General features: G+C 62.7%; 1 protein-coding gene across 15 annotated transcripts in view; it reads right to left on the reverse strand.

Moving 5' to 3' along the window:
• Positions 1–10,200, reverse strand: part of EBF3 (EBF transcription factor 3) — a 105,636-nt gene that overhangs the window by 38,516 nt on the left and 56,920 nt on the right. The window contains exon 1 of one of the 15 annotated variants that reach the window (XM_036027457.1): positions 5,527–5,732. The exons of the other annotated variants lie outside the window; for them this stretch is intronic. Within the exon in view, the coding sequence (XP_035883350.1) occupies positions 5,527–5,627 (101 nt within the window). The 5' untranslated portion in view covers positions 5,628–5,732. Of the gene's footprint in view, positions 1–5,526; positions 5,733–10,200 lie in introns of those variants that run through there. 15 annotated transcript variants of the gene reach the window in all.

Below are 10,200 nucleotides of genomic sequence, written 5' to 3' on the forward strand. Positions count from 1 at the left end.
ACCAAGCTCCGTGTCCTCATGTGCGGCGAGGCCTCGCCACTCGAGGCCGGAATTCACATCTCGGGCTAATTCGCCTCACCTACACTCCAGCGCTCGGAGCCTCTGCACGCCATCTGCCAGCAGCCCAGCCAGTCACTTGACATTCCACCCACCAGTTTTTCCTAACCACCGCTGCAATTAAACTGCACGCGCTGCGGCGAGGTAAATTAGGCGCACCTGCGGCCGCTCTGCACTTGAACTGCGTCGGAAAGGGCCTAACAAGGTGAGGGCGTCACAAAGTTACCGTCCTCTCAGGCAATTAGGTTTCCACTTCGGGGACGGCTGCTCGGTGCAATTACGCCGCACACAGCCAGCCGGCTCAGCTCCCGGGCAGGCGCCTGCCTGGGACGCGGCACACGCCGCGCCGAGCCGGCTCCGGGGGCTCCTGCCGCCGACAGGGCAGAGGGGCCCGCTCCGGAGGAGCCGCCTGCAAATTCCTCAAGGCCTTTTTACCCCTGTGCCCCCCAGCGCACGGGGCAGGCTCGGGGGTCGCCTGGCAGCCTCCGCTGCCCTCGGTGCAGAAATTAGCCGCACACGGCAGGGTGCCGGGTCCTCTCCGTGGAGGGGGGGGACTCCGGGGCAGGTGGCCTTGCACGCCCACTTCGTTTGCAGGGGCTCCGATGCCGACATCACACACAGGCAGTGAGACCCTCGGGAGAGGCCTGCCACGGGCTGCCCCCGGGAGCAGGACCTCTTCGGGCTCTTGGGTCCCAAGGACACAAACCCGGTGAGGGACACAGAGGGGCAGCTTCCGCCCCGAGGGGAGCCCTGCGTCCCCTCTGCACCCTGTGTCGGTCATAAGGAAGTGAAGGACTCGATCGAGCCCCCGGCCCCCTCGTGAGTGGGGTCCGGCCTGTGGTGACCGCCGATGCTGTGTGCGGATGTGCCGGGTGCACGGCGAACTGGACAGACTCGGTGGGACCCGCCGTGCCGGCACTGGGGAGGGAGGGGGAGGGGCCCGAAGGCCGGGCGTGGGAGGTCCATTCTCACCCCGTCCTCGACTGCCCTTTAATGGGCTGTTCCTCCGAGAAGTGTCTGACAGCCCCTTTGCATACCCCTCTCCCGGAGCCTGGCACACAAAGGACCTCGTCCTCTTGTTAGGGAGGAAAAATCTCTCCTGTGTCAGAAAATCTTTGGCTGGAACACCAATAATCTCTTTATGGCTGCTAACCGCGGACGTGCGGCTCGATGGCAGGGGCGATAAAAACTCTAACCTGTCATTAGCGCATTATGCTTAATTGTGTACATTGCGCTTCCCATCGCAGCTGCTGGCCCATCATCGAAATGACCACTTTGTACACTAATTCCCTGACCCCGTCTTTATTTCCCTAAAGAGTCGTCATCTTTCACAGTAGGTGCCGGAGTAAATCAAGCCTGAAATATGGGCTTTATTTACTTGTTTCTCCCAGGCAGGAGGGAGGCAGTGGCCCGGGGTACCCAGCGCACCCGTCCCGACGCCCCGGCCCTGTCCCGCCCTCGGCGAGGCACAGGGCCCTGCGGAGCTCCCAGGCGCGGTCAGCAGGGGGGAGGTGGGATCTCACTGCTCCTGAAATCAGGCTCTCTCCTCCTCGGAGCGTTCGGGGGCCGGGAGAGGACGCCCGTTGGGAGACCTCGCTGGCTCTGCGAAGAGCAGGTGTCCGGGGAGGGTGCCTCTCACGCAGGAGCACCCTGTGAACCTGGACGTGGGGCCCCTGTCCACTGGGTCCCGCGGCGGAGGACTTGAGTTGGAGCTGGGAGTCTCCAGGCCAACCCCCCCCGCCACCCCCGGCTTCTCTGCCCGGACAGTGACGCCACGGCTCCAGGCAGAGCTGCGGCCACGGCCGTGCCCGCGGTGGGGAAGTCGAAAGCAGGGTCCTGGAAGCACCGGCGCGCGGCCGACCAAGGGCCTAAGACGGGTCACAGGGAGCAGCACTGGAAGTGGGGTGCCCTCCGCGTCCCCGCAGCACGGGGCTCACCCCCACCGCGCGGGAGCCGACCTGGAAGCCGGCTCCCTATCTGTGTGTTTAAGCTATGAATTAGTTCATTTATATTTACTTTTATGAAGCTGATTAACCAGAGCTCCTCTGGCTGATGAAAATCATTTTAATTGTAGTGCGAGGCTCCTGTGTAATATCCATTACATTATGAACTGTTTAAATTCTACATGGGTATTGTGCAAATTGGCCCTCGGTGAGGGAGCCGGCAATTAGGCCCGAGCGGCGCTCCCGCAAGCGGCCCCAGAACTTTGCGGCATTGTTCAGGACGGTCGGAAACAAAGAAGGCTGTTTAATTGTAATTTAATGGAATATCAAGGAGTCCACGGCATTAGACGCTGGCAACAGAGAGCAGGAGAGAAAAATTAACTGCAATTAGGTTTGATTAAAGCTATCTTTCTCAATAATCAGCTGTCCTGACAGGCCGCGGGGCTCTCGTGGGCTCCGGGATGGCGAAAGGTGTTGAGCAATATTAGGACCAATAAAGGGGATATTAGCATAGCTAATTAGAGCCCTGCAAAACCTGTAAAGGGGCCTCTGTGTATTGTAATGTGTGAAATAATTGGCCGAGGCCGTTATCAATTACGCAAGGAATGAATTCGGTTTGTCAGAGGAGAGTGAGGGGCGCGTTCCGGTCGGTGGCGCGCCCACCCTCCCGGCGCACCCGCTCGCGGCCAAAGCCACGACCTACCAGGGGCCACATCGGTGACAGCGCTGTTGCCGAGTCACCGGGGCCCCTCGTCCTGACCGCCGGCCCCCAGGCGGCAGTTTCTCGCCCAGCTGTGGCCAGTCGCCACGTCCCCACGATTCCGTCCCCTCTGGTCCGAGGAGCACTGGATGGTCTCCTGGGGAAAGGGGTGGGTGTGGGGTGGTGCTCCCCGGTGACCGGGAGCGAAGGGGGGCCCGGGAGCGGGTTCCCTGCCTTGTGCACGTGGACAGGTACGTGGAGGTCACCTGTGTGAAGTCACCTGCTGTCCGCACCTCAGGAACCCGATGCGTGGAAATTGTGGGTTTTTTTTAATTTTTAGTTGTTACCTGTGAGCCTCTCCCAGGCGTGGCCCTGCCAGTGCTGGCCAGCCTGCGTGACGGCGACCCGGGTGGCCCCGGGCGGGCACACAGGGGCAGGGGCTCCCAGGCGTGCACCTTAGCGCAGGTTAAGTGCCACGTGGAGGAGGGAGCCCTGGCTTCCACCCGAGGCCTCCCGCCCTGGACGCCAGCCTCCGGCCTGGCGGCTGACCTTCTCTTCTGGGCCTCAATTACGGGGAACAGGGGCGTCGGAGTCGAGGATGAAAAACGCCACTCTCTTTCCTGGGGGAGGGTGCACGCGCCGGCTTCAGGCAGAGCCCTTAACAAGCAGCCAGCGAACGTGGCCACGGGCCCCGCGCCATCCATCAAAACCCCTCGGCGGCGTTCGCGGGCGAATCCCGGCGCTGACAGCTCCCTGGGTCCCCGCGAACGGCAGGGCGGAGACCCCACGGCGGGGCCAGCCCCCGTGGTGTCAGCTCCTGAGTCCGGAATGCGAGGCCAGGAGGCTGTTTTCATACGTAACAACCTTGGCAGGAAAACACGAGCGTGGAAAACCAACCAGCAAAGGCAACTGTGGAAGTCACCACCCCCGGGCGGGGGCTGGGGGCCGGGTGCCTGGGGAGGGGGCCGGGCGAGGCTGCTGAAGGGACGGACTCCAGGGCTTCCTTTCAGGGGGGCGACAGAGGCCTCCGGAAGTGGGTGGGCGAGGTGGCTGCGCAGCCCTGTGGACAGAGTCAAGGCCCCTGAACGGTTCGCTTTGAGATGCTTGATTCCCAGCATCCACGTCACTGCTGCTTGGAGCCCATCACCACAGGAGCGCACCCCACACCCCCCACCCCCACCCCCTCGGGAGGGAAGCCTGGGGAGACAGGCCCAGGGCCCTCCAGGGCTGCTGGGGCGCGGCCCTGCCCACCTGGCTGGGTGCGCTCCTGGAAGGAAACGGTTAAAGAGCCAAATGAAAAGACAGAGCCCGTGAGAGACTTCCCTCTGACTGATGAGAGAGCGGTGGCCGGCTGAGTGCTTCCTTGCGCCCCGCTAATTACTGGGAAGTCCCTGAAAGCAGTGGCCGCAGCTGCGTGCGGGCGAGCGCCGGGCCATCAGCGGCGGCCGTATCGATCCCGAGGCAGCCCTGGCTGCTGATCGGGTCCGGGGGCCCGGGATGGGGCGTCCTTCAGAGAGCCCGTAATGAGCAGCCCTCCGCGGCCCCGCTCTGCCGCCGGCGCCCGGAGACAGGGCGCAGGTCAGCGCGGATCGGGTTTCCAAAATGCGAGGGTCCCGGTGTCGCAGGGGGGCCCCCCTCTCCCTCCCGCCGCTGCCCGGAGCCATGACGGGGCTCGCCTCCTTTCAAGCCAGACGGGAGGGGGACCCGGCTCCATTAGTCTGATTTATCCTTCAAATATGCCATGACAAATTGCTTTAACACCAGACTTATTAAATTCTTGTACGTTTCAAGTTATGGGCCTCATATACTCGGGCCTCCGTGACGTCATCACGCAGGGGGCAGAGGGTGACCGTCCCGGGTTTTACGGCCGCGGCCGGGTGTCCTCTGGGAGGGGCCCCTCCCCGGGAGAGAGGGCCGGGCCGCCCAGCACCCCACAACGGCAGCAGCGGGTCCCCAGGCTCCTGGGAGGCCCCGTCCCGGGCTCTCGCGCTCTGCCGGGCCTGGAGATGTGGACGTAGGAGGATTTGAAAATATCCACGGCTTGACTCGCCGTCCGGCGCCCGCTGGCCTTTGTCTGGAGGTCCTCCCCGCAGCAGCGGGGCCCGTCTCCGGTGGACGGGAGCTATTTCCCTTCCCTCCGCCGGAGTAACCACACCGCATTAACAATATTTGTACTACAATCGCCCAGGGACCCACTTCCCAGATTCTATCACTTCTTTATCTCCTGACAAATACCTCGCTATCGAACATTATTAGGTTTAGAAAATTAACCCTTCGCGGTCTGGAGCCGCGCCCGGCCCCCCGCCGTCCGTCCGAAGAGCCTTATCGCGGAGTCGGTACTGTAATGGTTTTTCTTTTCATCACAATTTCAGCGGCGGCTGTCAAGAGGCTCCTATAGATACCACGATCTTGCTCTTCCGCAACGATTCTCATTAAAATGATGCCAGAGAGATCTGATGGGATTTAATAGCTTTGCCGGCCAGCTCCTCCGCCTCCGCCAGCGTGGAGCCTGCCCGGGCCTCCCCGGCGGGGGACGCTGGTGTGGCTTGCACTCAAGTTTTCCGGGTGGCTCGAGTGCCCAGGCAGGCCCCGGGAACCCGGCGGCGGCCCCGAGCTCCCGCACAGCCCACCGCCCGCCGCCCGCCCCGGCTCGCTCGCTGTCAGGGTTCTAGTTAGCGTTTCCGTACCTGCTCTGATATTTCAGGATAGTTTTGATAAGGTTATCTGTTTAAAAGGAGTCAACCGCACAGCACAGCCGCGGCGTGACGTGCGCCGTGTTTACACCGGGGCTTCCGTTTCAAGTGCCTATCTCCGTCCCCCCGCTACCTGGCTCCCGGTTCTAATGGGCGCCGCCGCCCTGACATCCCCCCCCGCGGACCGTTCGCGCTGTCAATCAGGCCGCGTCCCGTCCTCCGCCGCGCGCTCATTAAAACGGCTCCCCGCTCCCTCCGGACAGCACTCTATTTGCCGGCTCTGATCACGGCGCTCCTCGCTTAAGAAGAATGCCAGCACCACTTGGTTCGCGTCGGAGGCCGCAGCGACCTGCTGCCAGCTGCCGGGGAGACTTTCGGGGACGTCGCCGGCAGAGCCGGCACGCCTGCGCGCCTCCAGACTCCAGCTCCCACCCCCTCCCCCACCCCCACGTGCGCCTGTGTTCAGGGCCCTGGCGACCGCAGGAGCGGCCCCCACGCCCCGAGGCCGCCCTGGTTTCTGCGGGCGACCGGGATCCTTCTCAACACAAATGGGGGCCTTTTCTCGGTTCGTCTTCACCCCCCGGTCTTGCAGGGGCGAAGATCTCCTCTGGCTCAGAGGCCCGCCTCCCCATCCACACCAGCCTGCTTCATTAAGAACTATCTTCTTTGCGGGTTGAATTATTAATAAAAAAATCCCATTTTAAATCAAGCGCGGAGAACACCAGTGTGGAACCTGCCCACGCCGGCCTCTCCAGCCTTTTAGGTCCTGATTAAAAACTTATTAAAACATTATAAATGATTAATGGGAGCCCAGCTCTGAGTGGCAATTATTAGTTTTAATGCAGGTAATGCAGCTTAATGAGGGGGCACATGTGTGCGGAGCTTTAACTTCATTACTCCTGCGTGTCAACAACTACGAGAGAAATGGGCGTCCGGGTCATCCATTACTCGGCGCGGCAGCCGGCCTGGTCCCTCGCCTCCCCGGTCCGGGAGCCGCCGGGGGCCGTAAATCCAGCCCCTTGCTGGGCTCCGGGAAGGCCCGCGGTGTTGAGATCCGCAGGCCCGGCGGGCCCCTCCCACCGTGGGCGGCTCCGTGTGGGAACGGTCCCCGGAGGCACTCTCCCGGGGCCTCCGGCACGCAGAGAAGCTCCCCTGGCACGGTGGCCGGTTCTCATTGTCCCCGCGCAGAATCACACGCCGCCGACGTCCGTCCGTAGCCACCTGGGCGCTTGCCTGCCTGGCTGGGCGAGGTTTGCGGAGGAGCGGGGCCCTGTCCCCCCAGCATCAGATCCATGTCAACGCAGCTTTCCTAAAGACGCCCGGTCCCTCCATCTAAAGGTCCATCTCCCGGAGCGTGGGGGGAGGGGACAGAGAGAGGGCACAGGGTCCCCCTGGAGAGGCAGGCGTCGGAACACCGGCGTGGCAGCGCCCGGCTGCAGGACAGGTGGGCGCCAGGGGAGGCCAGAGCCAGCAAGAGGCTGCACGGGGAGGGTGCTGAGCGTGGGGGGCCCAGCCCAGCACCTCCCCCACCCACGGAGGAGCCCAGACGCGTCTCGGCCCCACCTGGGACCTCCGCCCCGGGGCCTGCGCACAGCCCGCAGCGGGGGCACGTGTCCCCGCCCAACTTGGCGAGTCACCTTTCTCTTCTGTGTTTGCGACGCGCAGCCGGAGTCGGGCTGATCTCCACGATCTGTTTGAAGAGTATTCAGGACTATTTGCATCATTTTATCGCTAATGTATAATATATGGCTCTAAAGTGAGCCCAAGCACTGTCTTGTTACCGAGCATAAAAAAGTGAGGGCAATAAAGATACATTAGTCCTCTGAAGCACAGCGGCTATAATGCAAGCAAGAAAGGTTGCTGCTCGGAGTTAAGAGGCAACCTCTCTGCCTGACTAAGACAATGGAAGAGTAAAGAAAATGTCAAATCAAGAAAAGCTGGATTTAGAGATGAGGCAGCCGGGATGACGCTGGTGCCATATTTTGTGAAACTATAATGCTGTTGGCAGCAAAGGCCCGTGTTTCTGATTCATCTAGGGCCGCACGGCAGAGCTTTGTCAGTCTGTGCAAGGTATAAATAATTCAGGGTGAGAGATGGCAATTACAGGGCCCTGCACAACCAAAATGAATATTTTATGAGGACTAAAACTGCTCTGGAATGAATCATACACATGGAGTCGCACACACATGGCGCATGGGCTCACACATGCCAGCCCCCAGGAAGCGTGGGGCCCGGCCCCGGCCCGGGCTCCGGGCCGGGGACAGGGGGCCGGCCGGGGGCAGCCGCACACGCCGCGCTGCGGGCCCGGCAGCCGGCCGCCTGCTCCTGTGCACCCGACGGAGGCCCCGTCCCCCGGAAGGCCCGAGGGCAGCACGGAGGCCGTGCACGAACTCGAGGGGACCCACCCACAAGTTTGCTTTCCGGTGAATCCTGGCGAACCGGCATCGGCCTTTGCGTGTGGTTCTGGCTGCTCGCCCCACTGAGCCGTGGGAGCCACAGCCCTGCTGGGGGCAGCCGGTGCTCTGAATTCTGGGCGAGCAGGAAGCACAGTTCTCTGGGCTCCGAGCAATTTGGGGGCTGAGGGAGGAGGGGCCGGGGGAGCCCCAGCACGGGTCACGCCCAGGCCCCCAGCGCCACGGACGCCCCGCTCTCCTTCCGGACTGAAGCCTACTCCAGGCTCTGCCTCCATCTCCGGACCCGAATCTCACTTACACGGCCCGGGTCAGCTGACGGGGGGCCGGGGCCGGGGGTGCTCACTCATGTGCCCATGCCCAAACTCCCACAAAAGCGTGGCTGCCCTCACTTCGAGCAGCAGACACCACCAAAGGGGGTAGGGGTTCTGCCGAAGAGATGTTTAAAGGCTGAAAAGATGGTCTCATCTACATTTCCTCCAAAAATGCTCCTGGGGAACCAAGAGAACAGACAACAACATTGTTCGCGGGGCCGAGGAGGCCAGGCCCACTGCTGAATGGCCATTGTGTTTGTCCGGCTACTGATACCTGGGCCTTTGTGCGGGGAAGAAGGCCGGGGGCCGTGACATCAGCACAGCACAAGCGTCCCTCTGTGCTGAGAGCAGATCGGGGCCCGGCCGCGGTGGGAACCGGCACCCGATCCCTCGCGGAGGTTCCCTTCAGATCCAGCGCCGGCGCGTTGTTTATGAAAACAAGGCTATTAGGTATATTAATAATTTGATAAATAGGGATTTGCCCTTAATTATTCATGAGGAACATTTGGCAACAGTAAAATTATATTCGCAGAACAGGTTTATAAACCAGCTAATTATAAATTAAGTATGCAAGAGAAAATTGCTAACCTTGAAATTAAAATATTTTATGATTCTGCAATTACCAAAAAAAAAAAAAAAAAAAAAAAGGTAGAGAATTATCCAAACCCCAGGGTGAGCGGAGTCCCCAGGATCTGCAGATGGCCCCACGCGGCCGGGAAAGAAACAACAGACAAAGTGGACAGGAAGCTGCCCCCTCGCCCCCCACAGCCCTGGCAGGGTAGGTGGGGGCAGGGCGTCTGGGCAGCTGGAACTTTCCAAGAGGGTCACCTGACCGAGCCAGCACCCACCCCTCCCGGCCAGGCGGGTCAGCCTCCTCAGAAAGCGGAGTGTCACCTCTGCCCGGCCTCGGGGCAGCTGGTGTGTCCCCATCACCACGCTCGGGGCCCACAAGGAAGCCAAAGGGGCCCTCTGCACCCCCCCGAGCAGCCGTCCTGCTGGGGCCGGTGCACCCTGAGCTCGGGGACTAGAGGGACCAGGTGGGTGCGGGTGGCAGAGAGGCACGCAGTGCTGCTGGTCCCCACTAGAGGGCTCCCCGCGTGTCTGGGAGGGGGAGCCCACAGCCTCCCCGAGCCATCAGCTCCTTCTGCAAACTGGGACAGACCCCTCCTTCCAGCGGGGTGTCCCGCCCGCCCCTCTGGCTGCTCTGCCCGCAGACCTGCTGGCCGGGGGCTCCGCCCACACCCACCCGGGACCGCCTCGGCCCCGGCAGCCGCCCAGCCGGCAGCACCCACGTGCGTTACAGGCATTTCCCGGCGGGCCTGGGGCAGAGGGACGGAGGCCTCCGACCACTTCTCAGTGGCCACGCACGCTCGCCCCCACCCCGGGCAGGTGTCAGCAGAGCTAAGGACAGCCGCCCGGAGGAAGGACCGCACCACAGCCAGCTCCGTCTTATCTAAAAAGTCGGCTGCGCTCCTGGACGCCTTCCCCGAGGCTGCGTCCCACGCTCACAAGGTGCCCGCTGCCGCCGGCCCGAGAGCGCGGGGTCCGCGCTGCGACCCGGGGCCCACGCGCGCTCTCCACACCCACAACCACAGGGAGCACGAGCTGCCGGCACTGCGTGCTCTTCCCCGGTTTGGGTTACGAAGCGCCGTGACTTCCCCCAGAGCGGAAAGTCTCCTGAACTGCTCCCGGAGCAGAGCCCACCACGGCCGGGGCCCCTTCCTGCCCGGCCACCGTGCCGTCACACGCCGTGGGGTTCGGGCAGCCCTTTCTCAGTGTATAAAGCCCCTCGTCAAAATGCTAGTGGCACCACCGTGCAGGGCGCCCCCAGCCACTGAAACGAGCACGCAACAGAGCCTCTAGTGGGACACGCGACCCCTGGGCCGTGCCGGGCACGAGCACCCGCACGGTGGCCCGCAGGGTTGGGACGCCGGGTCCCGCTCACAGGGACAGCCAGAGGGACTGTCACTGCCCCCAGACCCCCACGGCCTGGAGGGAATCCCAAATTCGAGAGGGCCAATCAGCAAAGACCAGTTCCCACGGACAGCGCCCTGACGCCGATGGGTGTGGCGCGCCCACCAG

The sequence above is a fragment of the Phyllostomus discolor genome, chromosome 5 (assembly GCF_004126475.2).
Source record: "Phyllostomus discolor isolate MPI-MPIP mPhyDis1 chromosome 5, mPhyDis1.pri.v3, whole genome shotgun sequence".
NCBI lineage: Eukaryota > Metazoa > Chordata > Mammalia > Chiroptera > Phyllostomidae > Phyllostomus > Phyllostomus discolor.